Source organism: Ambystoma mexicanum, chromosome 9 (genome assembly GCF_040938575.1).
Source record: "Ambystoma mexicanum isolate Mex_15411 chromosome 9, UKY_AmexF1_1, whole genome shotgun sequence".
NCBI classification, from domain to species: Eukaryota; Metazoa; Chordata; class Amphibia; order Caudata; family Ambystomatidae; genus Ambystoma; species Ambystoma mexicanum.
Window position 1 is genome coordinate 927,779,940 of NC_090931.1, and position 20,092 is coordinate 927,800,031.

At 46.3% G+C, this 20,092-nt stretch overlaps 1 protein-coding gene across 3 annotated transcripts in view; it reads right to left on the reverse strand.

Moving 5' to 3' along the window:
- The window catches only part of OSBPL6 (oxysterol binding protein like 6), a 3,803,429-nt gene that overhangs the window by 3,276,937 nt on the left and 506,400 nt on the right, over positions 1-20,092 (reverse strand). For all 3 annotated transcript variants that reach the window (XM_069616111.1, XM_069616109.1, XM_069616110.1), the window contains exon 3: positions 16,975-17,097. In XM_069616111.1, the coding sequence (XP_069472212.1) occupies positions 16,975-17,097 (123 nt within the window). The remainder of the gene's footprint in view (positions 1-16,974; positions 17,098-20,092) is intronic.

Consider the following 20,092-nt stretch of genomic DNA (forward strand, 5'->3'; position numbering starts at 1 on the left):
CAAGGAGCTCACCCTCCCAATAAATCCGGAATGTCCTAGGCACTTCTCCGTGTGCCTGGGACAGGGCCTCTTTCCTCAGACCCTCGAGAGAGGGACACTCTCTCTGTCCTTTACAGAAGTCTGCCCGGGAGGGTCCCCCTTCAGCTAACAAGCAGTGAAGATCGGGATGATCCTCCGGGTTGAGAACCTCTCCCACAGGAGAGTCTTCTGGCACTTCTCCCACAGGAGTTGAGATGGGGTTTACCACTGGACCCAGCCCGTCCAGAGCATGGATCCCAATGGGTGCTGTAGGAACAGCAGGAAGAGAAGGAACTCACTCCACAGAGGTGGCCTTCTTGCTCTTCCTTCGTCTTGCCTTAGGCCGCGCCTTTGGCTCGGGTACCTGACTCACAGCCAGACCCGGTGTCACCTGTGATCTAGTGACCGCAGCAGCAGTCATGGGAAGACCATCCACATCAATCCCAACTCGACTAGATAGTTACCTAACAGAATGTTAGCAGGGACGTTGTCCTGAACCAGGACAGGAAGCTTTGCTGTCTTGTCTCCAATTAGGAGTGTGACTCGGGCTACAGGCGATAATTTGGGAGGCCCACCAGCGAACCTGGTGTTTCTCTGAGGAGCATCTACATAGTCCTCTGGCTTGAGCAGGGTCCTGTCCACCACTGTCATGCTTGCCCCAGTGTCTCTCAAACCAGTAGAAGGCTGGACATTCAGGAGGACACTTCTCAAAAATCTACGGGTGTTCTGTGGGATAGTCGCCAGTACTTCCGCATACTGGTCCCAGACTCCTGGTGGTGCAGCTCTCTCCTTTGGTTTGGTGAACAGACCCATGGGATACCTTTATGGCACCCATGGGTGGGGGTAAAACTCTGTGCCCCTAGTGTACGTTTTTGGGCACCTTTGTGTGGCCCACAGAGCAGGGTATGGGCTGGTGGAAGCTCCATGCTGAATTTGACAGGTGCTCCGAGTATCCTCCATTTTGGGATACCCAGGCCCTGCCATTGGAATCAGTTGATTCCTGATAGGAAACAAGATGGCCCCTGTGGCCTCTTGCTTTCTATTGACTGTTACCTTGTTTTTCCAAAGTCCTGGGAATCCCTGACTCTGTCCCTTCCCCCGAGTTACTCTTCGTAGTGGACTTCAGCTTCTGAACACAAATTCTAGCAGTGAGAGGCTCCCAGATATACTAGTTGATCTCCCATTCATTCTGCTGGGTCACACTCAGGCAACCAATCGGTCAGAAGGGCATTCATGCAGGCACACAGCCAATCAGGTGCATAGTGCATTCAGGCCATTCACTTCTCTCCACACTCACAACATGTTAGGTGTATTGGGACAAGTATCCAGCCATTCAACACTCCACACTGCATTCATACCAGTTTCGGGCAGGGCTGTCTCAGGCATTGTGTCAAACACCAGATACTAGACACCCACAACACAGAATGCGTATTTGTCACATGCTCCATTCACCCAGGTCCCACCCACAGGGCGTACCCACAACATACAGTCACTGGGAAGGCTCCAGCCAGTCTGGCCTGGACTTCACAACAACACCGTCGATCGGAAAGCTGCTGTGTCTCCAAGGACTGACCCAGAGAGGACCTGGTAAGGCGCCCTCTTCCCGAGCTACGAGGGACCATCGTGCACCAGCTGACCTTTGCCAAAGCTCCCTGGTAGACAGACCTACGACAGGCTGCCGACTGGAGACGGGGACTGCCGCGGAATCCCAAAGAGAAGCGCCCGGACGGTTGTCCGCCAATGTCGACGACTGCCATCGTCGACTGGAGCCGCCGTGCTCCTGTTTGCCTAAGAACTTCATTTGATTCAGGGACGCTCTCGTCTGCATCGCCGCCCGCTTTATCCCGCTGGAGAAATCCTGACCGTCGACGCGCTGAGGACCATCCGCCGGTGGGTTTCCCGCCACCTAAAGACCACCGAGACGCCGACGACTCGACACCCTTGCTGGGCCAGAGTTCATCATCTCTTTGCGGTCCAGAACTATCGTGTTAGGGAGAATTCTCTTATAAGGCTAATTTCCCAAACCTAGTGAGTCCCCCAGCAGCTTTGCTGGATTTTTGGGGTTTGTTCTTTTCTCCTGCTAAGTGTGAGACTCTCTTTCTCCCACTCTTAGGCATGATTTGAGGTATGTCTTTGACTTATTGTGTGCGTATGGGCTATGGGGTCTTTTTACTCCATAGGGTATCATCTGTTTTAATGTATGTGTTACACAGCACCCTCAGTGCAGTAACACAGGGGTGTCATAGTGACCCCCAATCATAGACTCTATACCCTGGGACTGACTACTGTCTCCCAGGGCATGTAAAGTCACCATTGGCTTTACTAGTCCAAAATTGTGAACAGAACCAGTACAAACCATCATATTGTGGAAGTACTGAAGGGGTTAATTCAATTGCCCCTGGGTCTGTTTACAAGGGGGCACTGTCCAGTCCCCCTTTATGTCGAGTTTCTGGCTGGTGGCAGTGGTTACCACGCGAAATATTCCACAGAATATTTCCGATGGGATTTTCCCATTGGTTTTAAACGCACCACTTTTTGGTGCAATGTTAAAGATACCGCTGGTTTATTTATTTAATATAAAATCACCGGTTGGGTCTTTTCACCAGAACTCTTTTCTAAAATGGCGTTTGTGTCCGTCTCTAACTCCAACCAAGGTCGGGCCCTTTGTTCCACTTTTTGGCGGGCTTCTCCACAGAAGCCCTCTAACTGGTGCCACTCTGTCTGGGTTCCACCGGATGTGTGGGTGGGGGAATTGGCACCCTGGACTACGTTGCCTTAGCAACCCAAGTCGCACTCTGTTCTGATTGGCTTTTGGCACTGGAACTTCAGAAGTTGCCACAGGACCTAAGAAATCCAAAGAGGGGAGAAGCTGAGCCATCTGCAACAACGACTCCACTGGTGGAGCCCTGCTCCAACGACCTCACCACTTTCCCGACGACAAGAGAAGGTCTTCTGCTGAAAGAGTCTTCTTCCTCTGAGCTGGTGGGATCAACCAGCTCGCCATTCGCCTTCCAGGACGTCTCTTGGTCGAATCGCCAGTGCCAAGCACCCCGGCGGCCGCATAGCCAAGCTTCACCACTGTGACTGCTAATAACAGATACGCACCATTTTACCGAACGAACTCCACAGCTGATCTCTTCCCTGGGCAGTGCAACAACTCCAAGTTTCCTCCTCGACGAGATCTTCTCTTCCCCTGGTCAAAACCACAAACTGCACCCGCTGCCAGGAACAACTGCCACCGCTGGAGCTTCCTCAACTTTAAAGGTACTGTGTTCCACCTGGCCTCCCTTTCTACGGTTTGCTAAAGGTGACCCTTAAATCCCTGGCTTTCCAACTGGGTTGGCCCCCACACCTTCTAACTTTACCTTCTGAATCAACCCAACCTTTTTTGAACATTTTTACAAAGACTTGAATGCATTTCTAAACTGTGTGATCTTGGGCACATTTCACCTTGCTCCATTTAAAGTGGGCCTGGCCTATGAACTTTGGCTCTACAGTAGACTCTGCCTTCACTAACTTGTTTTGGTCTTAGAAAAGTGTTGGGAACTGTTTTATGTTCATGACCTGCCTTTTTCTCTCCCTTTAACTTAATTATTGGAGTGCCATCTAAGTTACGCGCTCGCATCTGTTTTTACAAATAGTGGTGTTTTGACTTAGACTTGTCTGATAATTCTTAAGGGAGGTGTGTATACTTTTCTGATTGTGTTTGAACTTGCTTTGATTTATAGTGCTAGTGTATTTCCTTAAGTGTGTGTTAAATAAATAATTATATACTTTTGATACCAAACTCTGGTCAGTGTTTGCTTGCTCTACTGTGTTTTTAGCCCTATTGTGTATCCTCTGTATACTGCCCTACTCTTCTTGAGAGAAGTCTGACTGCTCAGCCACAGCTACCAGGTAAATCTGGGTGGTACAGACTGCTACCAAATGGGTTTACTGCTTACTTCTATAGTCTTAATCTTCTTGCAGTGGTCCCCAAGGGAACTGCACAAGATTCTGCCTAACATATCATCACCGAGGTGCCCCGCACGCCTCTTCCTTGCAGGACGCCAATGCTCTGTCGTCGACGAGCACTGCTAGGAACGAAGCTGCCACCCTGTTCTCCGTCGCATGTTCGATGACCCGTGACTCCTGCCTTAAAGGGAGGGCACTCAAGAAGGGCCGTCGATTTCCCGTCGACGAACGCTATAATTCCAGGAACATTGGGGCTGTAGAACGATTGTAGAGGGAAATAAGACTCATAGAACAATATATGGACTGGGCGTGTGATACATCTTTACTTTACAGGTTGACCAGGTGGGGGGGATCTCCACACAGAACTGTGTCTAGTGTACGGGGCCAGTATTCTGCCAATTGTTCAACCATCTTGCTTCCCTTCCTCTCTCTACTGCTGGTTTCCTCTTTATTTGATCTGTTTGACATTCTGACAGTATAGTTGATGCACTTTAATGAGATCTGATAATATTTGTGGTACCACTTTAGAACTGTATATATTTACCCTTGTTGATTTTCTGAGCACAAAGTGAGTTATTGTGATAGTGTACATAACCTTGAATATTAATTATATAAAGACTGTATTTTAACTAATACAGTGTGTGGACATTCCTTTGTGGGGGCTTAGGGACTACACTGTACTTAAGAACCAGCCTGCATCACCTCCTGAGAAGCTAGGCCTTGATTGCTCGACCATAGCTACCGAATATAGAATCTTGGCTGGGGTCCTCTGTGCCTTTCCTCTACCATATAGAGAGCAGAAGTACATACACCCCCTCCAGTCTTTACACCAGCCATGCCGGTGACAAAGTCAATGGTGCCAGAGACAGAGCCAAGCGTGCCAAAACCGTGGGTGTCTTGGCAAAGATGTCAAGCATCTTTAGGCAAAATCATTTCCATTCCTTTGGAGTAGAGGATTGGGTCAGAAAAGGTACCCAATTCGGCTTCTGGAAGAGAAGGAAGATTGCTGGCGCGAGGATCCACTTGAGGAGTGGGATCTCTTACGGCGTGCCGTCTTCTTGTCCTTACGTGGAGTGAACCTCTCCTCGGAGCGCCGCGTGATCTCGAACGAGACCACGCAACATCACCTTTTGTCTTTGTGAGCGAAGGTAAAACGTTTTGCAGTCCGTTCAGGAGGGCCTTTGGGTGCATGGACTGACACGATCTGCAACCCTGAGTATCGTTCTCCTCGCCCAATCAGTAAAGGCAAATCCGGTACGGATCTAAAAGCAACTCTGCCGGCCGCAAAACTCACAAGGCCTTTGCAGGGTTTGGCATGATAGTGACGAATTTGAAGATTCAGATGAGTGTGGTCCTGAAGCAAACAGTGTGCATAAAAAAGGAACTGAGGTCAGGGGGCACAGCGTCTCAATATATACTTGCGCGGCCGTCATGTCCGACATAGAGCGTGCAGAGGTGACGGACAGAGCCAGCGCAGAGCCACACTGTGCCGCCTGGTAGCGAAAACATTTCAGAGGAACAGCTGCCGTGTGGCTAAAAAATCACAGATGAGGGGGAGGAATCCATTAGAAAAGGCCTGTCTTCTGGTTCTGTCCTTCCTGCTGTTCCATGTTATTTAAGAGAAATAAATTGGTTTGTGGTATTTTACTTCGTGGAAATCACTTCAAATATGTACTTCAAATAAGTAAATTACCACAAAGTAATTTACTTAGTGGAGACACCAGGAGAGCCCTTCCTGCACCAGCCGAATTCAAGTCTGCACATGTCCTTATTCCTGGTTGACCGTAGGCCTTCGTAGCTTGGAGACTTCAGTGGGACAGACTTGTAGATGATGCTTCAGGATTTGAAGATGAAGCATGCTTGAAGCAGGAGCCAGTGAAGTTCGATGAGGGTCGGGGTAGTGAGGTCTAATTTTCTGAATGTTCTTTAATATTTAATACACAAAACACCACAACATCAACTGCACGGTATAGCATTTCATCACTTTACAGAACAATACTACATTATCTTCTCCCCCCAGGCATTGCGAGAGGTTGCCTCCCCAGGGGGTGCCCACTATATCTCCCACTCTTTGCCTCCCGTGCCCTAGCTAATGGTCCAACCCATTAAGTTGCCTCATTACATCTACTTTATGTGTGCCCACCCCCTATGTGAGTGTCATGCCTGTGCCGCGTGAACACTTATGTTCCTACAGCCCGCCTGATTCACATACTTGTCCAACCCTCACTACAGCTCCAGACCGCCATTATTCCCGGCTCTGACTGTCCTCCAGGTAGTGCCTCAGTGGGTCTCAAATGTCTTTTGGTCTGATCCGAGCTGGTAACTGTACAGCACATTGTGTTTCCCTGACTTCAGAGCATGTCATAGCGTTCAACCATTGCTGAAGTTTAGGCGGTGGCCCCTTGAACCAAAACCAAGAGCTGGCTATTCATGATCTTGCTATTACCAATGCCATGCCTAGGAGTCTGCTCGTGTTATTACTCACACCCTGGAAAACTCCTAGCAGCCAATTCAAAGGGGCCTCAGGTACTGGGTCAGCTATCATTTTCTTCATTTCCACCTGCTTCCAGAAGTTTAACACCTGTTGCATTCCCACGCCTGATGTATGAAGAATGCAGTCTGAGGTTGGCAGCTAGTGCATTCAGATGACCTTTTTGGGTAATAGGTGTAAAGCTGAAGGGGTGTGTAATACATCTGGTGTAGGTATTTATAATGTGTAAGTATCATGCTGCTGCCCTGTTTGCGGCGCCGTGCTTACCTTCATTGGCGGACCCGCAGGCGCTTAGGTGACCATCGCGATGCGGTCCTTGTCTCTGGTCCGTGCCCATGGGGGCTGCCATCTTACAGGCTTTGCGCATGTGTCGGGGACTGGCAGCCGAGATTCGCACATGCGCTGTCCACTTGGCTTGCCTTTGTTGCCAAGGGTTACTCGGTAGTAATGAGTAGCCTCGTTTTCATCCGGGGATCCAAAGAGGAAGCGAACGCTGCCATCAGCGCATCGCAACTTCCTCTGTTTAGTGGATTCAGATGCTGCGGTTCTACTGACCTTTATTCCCTGCCCTCAGCCTGTTCCTGCCTACTAGTTCTCTCTGAAGTTCCTTGTAACTTCAAGAGGTTTCCTTCCCAGGACCTCTCCTAGCTTGGCCCTGACTTGCCTGCTTTTGTTTGCCTATTCTCTTCCGCTGCATCTTCCGGTCTGCCACTACTCAGCCTGCCCTTTTTTCCTTGCTTATGAATAACCTCATCTTGCTTTATCATAACCTTGGGCTCCAACATCAGTGTATTCTACACTGCCTGACACTGTGATAATTCATGGGTGGAACATTCCTGTGGTGTTGGGAGAGGGCTCCCAGTCTCTGGCTGAGTTTACAATCTCTTATACTAGGGGCTGAGGGTGATCTTCCTTCCAATTCCCTTGGGCCAGACTGGACACCAGCGCCTGAGGTATCCTGGACCACCTAAAGACAAGACTTACTGAAATGCGCAAGTCCCGTACAGTAAGCCCCTTTATTAGTGAGGGCTTTTTTTCCTAGTTTGCATGCATGCTATTTTACATTGGTAATCCATAATTCTCTTACCAATGGCTTCCTCCCATTTCTCCCCTGCTCTGTCTTGAGTGCCTGCTTTCTGATTTTGTAACATCTTATATACGGCTGACACCATTTTATAGCATCTTGGTGCCTCAACAATGCATCATTGAAGACGGGGTCTTCTGGCAGGCCTGCCAGCTGAGGGCGTATAGCCTGCTTAAACTTAAACCTGCGATACAGAAAGATCGTTATACCGTCCCAATTCCCTTGTTCTTTAAGTTGTTCCGCTGAGATAAACTTCCCCCCTACAAAAATATCTTGCAATGTGAATATGTGAGTTTTGTGAGTATAGGAGATACGTCCCTACCTCACAGCCTATTCCATCCCACGCCAGAAATGCAGTGGCCACAGGCTGCATTTCTTTCCTGTTTTGTTGCTGCTTACCCCAAAATACAGACCGCAGATTATCCGGGTGCGAGGTTACCCTTTCAATCCCGACATGAGGCAATTCAGTCAATGCGTTCCACCACCACCACGTGGAAAACAGTGCTTGTGCTGCTAGATAATATGCATACGGGTCAGGGTAGTCTAGCCCACCTATGTATGGTTTAGTAAGTATGTCATAGGCTATTCGGGGTTGCTTGCCTGCCAATACCAGCCGCACCATCAGACTCTTGACTCGACACCAATAACTAGCTGGAGGTACTATCGGTACATTGATATAATAATTTTTTAATCGCCACCATCTTTGCTAGGGGGTCCTTACTACCTGAGATAGTGGCAAATTAATTCAAGCATAAACCCTAAATTCCAGTCGTTGTAATATTTTGATGTAATTCTCTGTGTATTTAGAACTGTCATGTCTGCCACCACCACAATGCCCAAGTTCCCTTTGCTGAGTCCTTTAATGAGTCATGCTGCGGCATGTAGGACACATCTGATGGGTTTCAGGGTTGTCGCTAAAATTGTTGCCAGAAAACCTTCCAGAAGGGTACTGCCATTATCCAGGCGGGACAGTACCAAAACCTGGACATCAGATCTTCTTTGCTATGTGCAATTTGCAAAAGATCAGCCTTACCTCTTCCCATCCAAGAACCACCATCACCCTGTGGCAAGGCCAGTCGTGGATAGATTGCAACGCCAGAAAAATAAAGCAAAAATAGACCACTTCCAAGAATGAATACAGCAGTTCAGGGACTCACCACAGAGGTCCAGACTCTATAGGCTGAGAATGCCTATTTATGGTAGGCCCACACTACCGGGACGCCTGACCTCCCGCTATGGGGACTAGTGGGACCACCCTCTGTCACACAATACCCCCAATCAGTTTTCTTGGAAGAGTTCTCTTATTTCATTCAAAAATTAAGCTCCTGAAATTCACCTTGGAGCCACCAAAAAAACCTGAATCGGAATCAGGAGAATAGAATTAAGAGCAGAAAAAGGATGAACTGAGATTCCTCCTGCCAAACAGAGATGAGAAGCCAAACACCCAACCTATCAACCCCAGACATACCCCATGCTTGCTCTATCTTCCCTGTATCCCCCATTCCTCTTAGACTTGGTGCCCTTGCATAAACAAAAATATATATTTTTGGGAAATATATGTATTACAATTGCCTTCACAATCTAATACATTTTGTTTAAAAAAAATAAAAAGCTGTCCAGGTAGTGGTGGTTTTGCAAATTGGGATGTGTAGTGTGGGGTCAGTTGTGGCGTTGGTGTCTATGTGTTGGTGGATCATGCTTTTCTGAGCTTCTGTCTCTCACTCGCCTCAGGAGCCTCCAGCCACTGACCCTCCACCAGCAACATCCCCCAAGTCCACCATTAGCGCTCCTTGCGCTCCCCAAACCCTTGGAAACCTTGCAGCCTCACCCTCTCACACAGACCACCCCACCGGATACTGATTGGCTGCCCGGGCCAGCAGAACCGGAAAGTCAAGGAGAGCCAGGAGCAACTGACCCCTTTTCAGTCTTTCCGAGCTGCCATCTATAGTGATCAGACTCACCCTTACCTCAGCAGCTTCCAGCCACTGACCCCCCACCAGCAACATCCCCCAAGGCCGCCATTAGAGCTCCTTGCACTCCCTAAGCCCTCGGGATCCTCGCTGCCTCACCTCTTCCCACAGACCACCACACCTGATCCTGATTGGGTGTCCAGGTCAGCAGACCAGGAAAGTCCTTATTTGAAGCAGTCTCCCAGGGCAGCCTTAACTGGGCAGACGACTTAAGGGCCAGAGGCAAAGGGCAGCTCCTTTCGGGGCAGCTCCCATACCCCGTTTGCCGTGGAGTCCGGATGGAACACCCTACAGTTACAACTCAGGTAAGGTGGTACGGGCGGGGAGCACAGCCATTACTGTGCCATGGTAAAACCCTGCCACTTTTATTCCTATTTGTACACTACCAGCTGCAGATAAATCTGTGTCCATTACTCTGTGGGTCCAATAGATAGCCACTGTGTTAAACCCTGTCATGCTCCGTAGGAAGTCATTGTTGTAATTAGATGATTCCTGGGGTGAGCAGTGTATTGCACCTGTGTGCATTTTGGGAGTGGGCAGTGTGCTTCACCTAGAGATTAATTCTGGGGGTAGACAATGTGTTGCACTTAGAGATTAATTAAGGTGTAAGCAATGTGTTGCACTTGGGAAGATTAGCAATGCGTCAGATTTAGAACTGTGTAGATTAGCCATGTGTCACATTTAGAACTGTGAAGACTAGCCATGTGTCACATTAGAAAAAGAATTGTGAAGATTAGCCATGAGTCCATTTTAGAAAGAACTGTGAAGATTAGCCATGCGTCACATCTAGATAGAATTGCGTAGACTAGCCATGTAGGAAGAACTGTGAAGATTAGCCATGCGTCACATTTAGAAAACTGCTAAGATTAACCATGCGTCACATTTAGAAAGAATTGGGAAGATTAGTCATGTGTCACATTTAGATAGAATTGTGTAGACTAGCCATTCCATCAGGCACTACAGGTGAGTTGGGATGTGAGAAGACCCTCCTGGGTGCACCATTTTGGCACGTGGTTGGGGCCCCCTGCCCCGTGATGCACCCCTGTTTCCTGGCTTCCTTTTCCTTCCTCCACCCGCACCCAGCCTGGTCCCGGTCCCTGATTGGCTGAGCCAAAGCTGAGCCTGCTAGGCTCGTATGGAGCTCCACGCCCTGCAGCCGCCATTTCATCAGGCGCTGCAGGTGAATTGGGGCACGAGAAGATCTTTCTGGGCTTCTGGGTGCACCATTTTGCTGTGTGGTTGGGGCCCCATGCCCTGGCCTGCACCCCCGTTTCCTGGCTTCCCTTTCCTCCCTCCACCCGCCTCCCAGCCTGGCCCCCGATTAGCTGAGCAAAAGCTGAGCCCGCTAGGCTCGTATGGAGCCCCACTCCTTGCAGCCGCCATTCCATCAGGTGCTTCAGGTGAGTTGGGGTGTGAGAAGACCCTCCTGAGCTTCCGGGCGCACCATTTTGGCGTGTGGTTGGGGCCCCCTACCACAGCCTGCACCCCCATTTCCTGGCTTCCCTTTCCTCCCCTCCAACCGCCTCCCAGCCCGGCCACCCCCCTATGATTGGCTCATCCAGCCCGAAACAGAACCCGTCCCGGCCCTGGCCGGTACCCTCCTCCCCTCCCACCTCTCACCCATGATTGGTTAATCACCACCTTCTTAGCACACCCTCCCAGGGCAGCCCTCTGCCCGGCAGCGCCAGCGGCTAAGGGCAGCTCCAACAGAGGCGGCTCCAGAAAGTGTCAGGAGGTGTCCGCAGGAGACGCCAGGGGAAGCCAGTGGGCAGCCATCAACCAGCACCAACTACCAAAGTAAGTGTGGCATGGGTGGAGAGTAGAGCAATTACTATCTAAAATTGATTACTGCAATGCCCTCTACCTGGGCTCCAACATCGGTAATCTAAACAAGCTTCATATAACCCTAAATAATGCTATTAGAGCTGCACTCAACATCCCTAGAAACCAACATATTTCTGACACCAGACGCACCACTGATTGGCTCTCAGTTTCACAACGTATATCTCTGAAAACACTTGCCATCACCCACAAATGTCTATCCCACCAAGCTCCCAATTACCTGGCCAATAGTGTCAGAATCCGAGTCCTCGGATTCGTGACTCACCTGTTTGCTTCTTGTGAATTTCAGAGTTCGCAGGTTTCTTTTTCCTGGACGAGCGCGCCTTATAAAAGGTAAGCTCTAGAGTCTTCTGAATCCAATCTGCTGGGCTTCGGTGAGCGCGCAGGTCAGTGACTCCCGGTCGCGGCAGTGCCAGGGCTCGGGATACGTTCAATGTTCCAGGAAGGGTCTGGGACGGAACCAGGATAGGGAAGACAGATTAACTAGGTTCCGAATAGACCATGCGAAAGGAATAGGAAGGGGGAACCAGGAAGAAAGGATGGATGGTTACCAGGATTCACAAAGAAAAGGGGTCTAGATACTAGAACACAACTTGCCGGACGAGGCGCAGGCAAGCAAAGCGTTGAGACGCCCGGAGGCGCAGGGGTGTGTCTGTTTTCAAGGGAGCATGTGATCCACACAGAAGACTAGACCGCACCGAAGACATGGCGTCGGCCATGTTGAAGGTGAACGGAGTAGTGGTTATTGACTGAGGCACCAGGCAGACCAGAAGGGTCAATATCGCCGATTAATGACAAATAGATTCTCCCTCATCAATTCCAACAGACCCCGGAGAAATGCTCAGACCAACTGCCTATCCATACCTGGCTTTAACCTCCAGAGATCGGGTGGGACTAGCTTCCCAGTTATGGCATCTAAATTATGGAATTCGCTCCCTAACTCGCTAAGAGCTGAACCCTCCTTCCAAAGATTCAAAAACTTGGCTAGACGTTGGCTTTCTGCCCAAGAGGCGCCCTTGTCCTCGCATTGTCAACCTTTGGTCATGTAATAGCTGTCTACTCCACTACTGGTAAATAGGTATGCTTTCTTCACGTACCCGCCCCCCTGATTTATATTTCTGCAACTTGTCATGTATATTTTGTATGTAATGTATAATGCTTATAACTGTAACTATTGTAATGCTCTGTGCGATTTTCACCATTGTGTAACTAAGTTATGCGCCCGGATGCCCTTGGGCCTGGTGCGCTTCATAAATAAAATAAATACAAATACAAATACTCCAGAAAGCCCTGTCACTCTACATTAACCTACCTCTGAACTGCGAATGCTAGCATATGCCACACTTAGGCGGAATTGTAAATGTCAGCATGCGCCACAACTAGATACAAGCGTGAACATTAGCCTGCGGCGCATGTAGATAGAATTGTGAATGTTAGCTAGTGCAACACTTATATAGGACTGTGGAAATTAGCCTGCACCGGACCTAGAGAGAATTGTGAATGATAGCAAATATCTCATTTAGGTAGAATAGTGAATGTTAGCCTGCGTCACATCTAGACAGGATTATGAACGGCGGCCAATGCTACATCTAGATAGAATAGCGAATACTAGCCATTACCACATATAGATTGCACTAGGCACATTACCAATGCCATATTTTGAATGTTAGCACCACACCTAGTTGGAATCTTAGACATTAGCATGTGTCGCATCTAGATAGGACCATGCATATCAGCGGGGCCACACTTAGATGATATTGTGCATTATAACATGAGCCACACTTAGTTGGAATTCTGAACATTAGCCAGAGCTGCATCTAGATAGGATTACCGATGGTGGCAGACACCACACCTGGATTGAGCTGTGAATGTCAGCATGTGCCACACCTAGACATAATCGTGAACATTAGCCGGCGTCGCATCTAGATGGAATTGTGAATATAAGCATATGCCACACTTAGATTTAATTGTGATTATTAGCATGTCACACTTAGATGGAATTGTGATTATTAGCACATGTCACACTTAGATGGAATTGTGATTGTTAGCATGTGCCACACCTAGACGTAATCGTGAACATTAGCCATTGACGCATCTAGATAGGATCGTGAATGTCAGCTCATGCCACTCTTAGATAGAATTGTGATTGTTAGCATTTGCCCTATTAACCAACCCACTAACAATTTCACCCCTCTGCATACACCTCTCAAACTCTAACCAAACAACCACTATAACACAACAATCTGCACAAACCTCACTACACTGCAACAACAAAACAAACCACACATCGACTCGCACAACAGCACACGACGACTACCGACTGGAAAACACCCTGAGCCCAGCCAACGGAGTTACCGGGTTGAGGCTGCCAACATCACATCACTGCTCTCTTGCACTTTTCCAGCTTATTCCCACTTACTCACCCCTTCGTCCCTTTTCAGAGCCGCCTGAGCGTCAGGGGACAACTCTGGTGGTGATAGTGCGCTTGTACAAATATCCTTTAACATTAACATTAACATGTTGGAAGAACTGACGATTAGCCATGCATCACATTTAGAAAACTGCAAAAATTAGCAATCCGTCACATTTAGATAGAATTGTGAAGACTTGCCATGTGTCACATTTAGAAAGAACAATGTAGATTAGCCATGCGTCACATTTAGAAGAACTGTCAAGATTAGTCATTTGTCACATTTAAAAAGAATTGTGAAGATTAGCCATGCGTCACATCTAGATAGAATTTAAGATTAGCCATGTGTCACATTAGGATAGAACTAGCTGTGGTACCCGGCGTTGCTCGTGTCCTGATCAAGTGGTGTCTCATGTGCTCTTGTCCTCATGTCAGCAAGTCTTGCTTCAGTTTGCTATGGCATCTCATTTGCCCTGAAGAATGTTGCTCTTGTCCTCTGGTCGGCAAGTCGTGCTGCTGTTTGTTGTGTTTCAGAAGCTCTTGATATTGATTTTCGCTTTGCATCAGATGGAGCTTTTCCAAGTGATGTTCGTTTTTTGTGTGCCATGTTTCAGTCACTCAATGGCTTCAGCACATTTGAGAAAGTGTCCAAGAAAGACTGATTGTTTGTGCTCTCTTCTTGTGAATGAACTTGAGTAAACTGTGACCTTGCCATTTGCCATATTTGGAGAGACGTGATAAAAAAATGTACATTTATTTTGAATTCCCTTTAAACATGCTTTAATAAACACTTTCAAACTGTATACAGTAGTAATACATTTCAAAGGAATAACCAACACATCGAACATATTGCTTCCGACACTTTAGCAAATTTTGCCTCCTTCTAGTATCTACTGTAGTGAATCGGAGTGAGCATCACTAAATGAGGGTGTCTACGGAGTGAATTTGTTGCATCCAAACATATACTACAATCTTGCCACAGACAAAAGAGGAATCCATGCAAAGTTTGGTAGACGTGGGTTCAACAGTGTGGATTTGTATAGCTGGACAAACATACACACATACATACATTCCACTTTATATATAAAGATTGTGAAGACTAGACATGCGTCACATTTAGAAAGAATTGTGAAGACTAGCCATGTGTCACATTTAGAAAGAATTGTGAAGATTAGCCATGCGTCACATAAGCTGTTTAATCTTGCTGCACTAAGAAGCACACTTTGTGTCCAGTAATACCTGCTTCGCACAGAGGGGCTTGTGGAGCAGCAAATGTATTGCACTTAGAGGAATTCATGGGAGTGGCTAGTGTGCTGAGCTTGCATGGGTTGTGGGGGTGGAAGAACCTTGAGAGTAGCCAATGTACTAACCACCCTGCTACTGCTCCCCTCCAACATACCTCCCAAATACTATGCGCATGTTAGGGGCTAGCCAAACTACACACAAACACACACTCAACATAATTAACATTCACATAAAACAAACAGTCCCATACACTGGACCTTAACCTTACGGATACAACAAACCAGTGCACAAAATCATATCTACCAGCTAAACTACACATGAAACACACAACCACACACCCAACATAACATTCACATAAAACAAACAATCCAAACACTGGGCTTTACCCTTACGGATATAACGAGCCAGTGCACGTAATCAACTCATCAGCAAGCCAACACGCACAGATGCCAATTTCTCCTATACTCTTCCCTCACTAACCTATCCGCCCTCTTTCTTGAAGAGCCATATAGTAGAGGTGCATGGTATAAGATAACATAACATGCTGATCTTGTTGATGAAGAAAGAATTGATGTCAGTGGATTTTTCAATGGAGTGCGTACGGGTGGGTTGGACATAGGGTTGACGCAATGCTGAGGGGCTTCGAAGATGTCTCTGCTTTCATTGTTGGCCTTGGTTATGGTGTTTTGTTAGTAGTTGTCAATGGCAGTGATTAACAGTAGTTCACGTGTAGCACAGAGTTCCTGGAGCAAAGCGGGATTGGATTTGTTGCAGGATTTTCACCACGGCTTCTCTAGGCTTCCGATGGTTCTTTTGTTGAAGAGGAGTTCTTGAGTGTTCCAGGCAGCAGAGGGTTTAGGCTTGAGGGTGCTTTGCTTCACTGGAGCATTGGCGGTTGATATTGGTTGTGAGCATGGTGTTGAATTTTTGGAAATGCTAGTCGCAGTCCTGGTTCGTTTCAGGTAAGTCGGACCATGTGAGGTGGAAGTCTGTGAGGTCTTACTTGGGAGCCTCCAGCAAGACTTCAGGAGTCTGCAACCTGCATCTTTTAGAATGTTTTTGACTATGACTCCCATTACCCCCACCCACTATGACTTATGCTGGCTAGGTTTGATGGAAGTTGTAGTACACAATATCTGGGGAGTCAAAGGTCACAGGCCCTTGGACTACTACTTATTTCAAACAATATTTTACTAGTACCATATGGCCATGGGTACAATGCTTCCGAGAAATTCTGTGATCAACTGAGTTCAACATCTATTCATAAATTGTGGTGAGTGACTTTTGGGACTGGCTAATAGTTTAACATTTGAAATGTTGAACCCTGCAGAGGATGGGTCCTAGGATGCAGACATTCTTTATCAAGCAATGAATGTGGTCAGATGTGATTTTGTTTGCTATACAGGTTATCTTGTTATCCCTGTAAGCCAGGAGATCGGGACTGATTTAAGAAATAAATAGTTTTCAGCCTGCACACCTGCAGTGTATAAAAATGCTTATTGCATTGCGAGCAGACCACTTTGTGAATAGAATTCTCAATCTACATAGACGTTTCTGAAAATTAGATTTCTGATGAATAACCAGTGAATTAATTGCAGAAACAAAATGTAGTGCACACATTTGTCCGTGAAGAAAGATAATTGCAGAGAAATTCACCTACATTACATATTTGAAAAAAAGACACAGATAACACATTTGGAAATAGCGAAAATGCTTCATTTGGGTGTGGGGGTCTGGTGTGGGGTTAATGGGAGATACATGGGTATAATTCCCCCACATATTGCTGCAGCACTAAATTTGAAAATGGTGACAATTTGAAAATGAAACATACTGCACTGAAGAACAAGCTGTAAAAAACATTGGACATTTTGATCAACATTCTATTCACACATCATACTTGCCATTAAAACAAATACTGGTATTGGCATAAATTAGTCTGTGTATTCTTAACCAGGCATACCTTGTGCCAACCCTTCAGAGGCCATTTTCTTTTCTTCAGCATAAATCCTTCATATTTGTCTGGTTTCTGGACGCTAGTTTGACCTATTTTTAAGCCTTCTATGATTTCCCAGCTGTCTGACTCCTACAAACAAAATATTAAATATTACACAATTGAAACGTTTGCAAATTTAGGTACATAACATGCCCAATAGATTCACTGTTTTAAGACGTTTTAAAAAAATAATGGCACTGCACAGACATAAGTCTCTATAGCAAAGTAGAAATGTATTAAAACTCTGCTACTCAGCATTCATAAAATATATACCTAGCCGTACTTGCTAGCACGTTCTTGCTCGTTCTCTGAATCTATGTCTGTCTCTTCCTATTTGGGAGAGAGCCAGAGTGCAATATGCACGTGTGCTTGTACCACCCAAGCCATTGCAGACAGATACATGACCAGGAGGGGAAAAAAAGATTTCCTGGGATGGAGGTGCTGTTCTTCTTTGTAAAAGCAGTGAATAAATACAAAACACGATATTATTGAATTGTACTAACACTGATAACTGTTCAGGCATACGACCTTTACAATTGTCTAACTGGGCAAAGCACATTATCAAAGTCTACAACATATACTTTACTTTTTATATGTGTATTATTTGCGAGGAACTTCAGTGTACATAAATAAAACAATAATTTTCATAAAACAATAGTACCAAAATCAACATATACCGTAGCTGATGCATAAACGTTGCTAGGCCGTACAGGTCCTATCTGTTCGCCAAAGAGTAGAAACGACAAGATGTGGGGTGGGAGATAAGTAAGGGGGAAGAGATAATTAAGCAAGCCAAATCAAAGCATTTCTAAGAAAAGGATCAGCAATTAGATAAAACAAACATGAAGCATAGTGAATTAAAGGGAACCTAAACAGAAGAACAGTATTCCAAGGATTGTCTGTTAATGAAAGGGACTTTTTCTCTTCCCAATAAAAGAATTATCCACTGAATTCAGTCTTTGAATCTGGGCTTTTTGCCAGAATTAAGGCTCTATAAGTACAGTATCTGATGTCATAGGGGAGGTATTGATCTAGTGGAAAGAGACCCAGCACACACAGCGTTAGTAAGCGGGGCAGCACATAATTTCAGATCAATTCAATACGTTGTACAACTTCAACCCAATATTATGTGATGTTATTGATTCCCAAAACATGTGCCAGCATGTTCCTGTGTTCTTCTTGCATTACCAGCATCTATCAGATGGCAGTAATTTACATTCTTACATTATCAATCATGTCTAGTACAAGTGGTGAATTCTTCTCTGCAGTGTATGGTAGGCCCAGGTCAATTTTCAGGTCTACTATATTTCAGTATATTTTTAGCCAGAATCATTCATCAATGACTTTACGCAAACCCCATGTTGTCTGCTCAGTTCCTGACAAAAAACGATACATTGATGAAGCTGGGCGATTTAGTCTTTATGATAGTAGATATGGTGGTGGAGGGTCGTGTATATGCGCATTTAGCTCTGACAACAGAGGTTGTTACAGTCGATAAGATCTGGTATATGGACACCTACGACTCTCTCAGCATGTATTGAAAACGAAGAACACCAAACTCCATCAAACAGTCTCCATCCAAAACCTCCTTCAGTTTCCATATGCCTGCTGACTTCCACAATCACCAATTCAATGTTATATTGCCCCATACGAATGCTGGATTGTTCCACAGACACGATTCCTTAGCTAGCAAATATTTCTTGCCCATTTCTTGGTTTAATCCCTTCCATTCCTTTGCAATGTGATGTATTGATTGTGGATTCAGTGTGGTTTCTGAACTGTTATCCATTGTGAGGAGGCAGTACAGAGGGATAGGGCTACTGGGTTTCCAACTACGACAACACAGGTTGGCGTGCAGTTCAAATCAGTATTAATCCAATAATGCAAGGTGTGCAGTGTAAATGTGGCATGATATTTCCTCACATTAGTGTAGGTGAATGCTTCATCCTTGACTGGGCAGCCCAATATGGATATTAGGATCCGGGGTCTGAGTTCGCCAGCCCACCCACCCACATGAAGACGTTAAATGCAGAAGAGGCAGTGGGAGCAACGTCAATTTGATTGCACCAATCCTACACCACAGGGTGAGATGTGGTTTTTCCATATCTTGCAATCTCAAGCGATCTACCCAAGCATGCTCTTGACATTATTTTCCGAAAATAGAGAGATGTCCCTTGTTAAAAAAAATACCACAATATTTGAAGCCATCCTCAGCCCAACTAAGCTGTTGAACCGTGAACATGTGTGTGAAGCAAACTATCGTAATTGTGAATATCTCAGTTTTTATTATGTTTACTTCAAAGTTGAATAGATTGCCAGAAGCCTTGAAGAGCTCAATTAGTCTGGTATACGACTGCTCTGGGTACAAAATGAGTATTATGAGATCATCCGCATACAAAAGCATCATTGAATGAAGTAGACATATCACATGGGATCCCCTTAATGCTTGCATGAGACCAAATTCCCATAGCCAGCGGTTCAATGAAGAGAATAAAGAGGCAGGACGACCATGGAAAACCTTGCCGAGTTCTGCTGTGAATCCCAAATTCTGTAGACCTCACACCATTTATGAAAATGTGTGCTTTTGCCTCACAATATAGGGCCTTGAATCCGGTGCCAAAGAAGAACTTTCTTAGGACTAGTTATAGATTTGCCCAATACACCTTGCCAAATGCCTTTTTTAGCATTTACACCCACTGCAGCCAGTTTATCAGGATGGTATGCACAGCGGTGAATAACATAAATAAGCGGTCTCATATTGTCAAGACCATATCGGACCTAGATAAAGCCTGTTTGATTTCCATGTGCTAAACAGGTAATCAAATCAACCGCGTTGCATAAACATTTGCCAGCAATGTAATGGCAGCACTTAATAGGGATATTTGTCTATAATTGGAACTTTTCTTATGGTCACAATCCGGGTTTTGAATTAGTGTGATCAGGCTACATGCATGGACGGAGGTAATGTGCCCGTTGTGAGAAACCTAAAGGTGTCTCACCTGCTAGTCTCAGGGGATGTGTCATCCAGGTGGCCAGAACACGCCATTGCTTTTGGATCCAGTTCCTGGGGATGGACCAGTGTGGG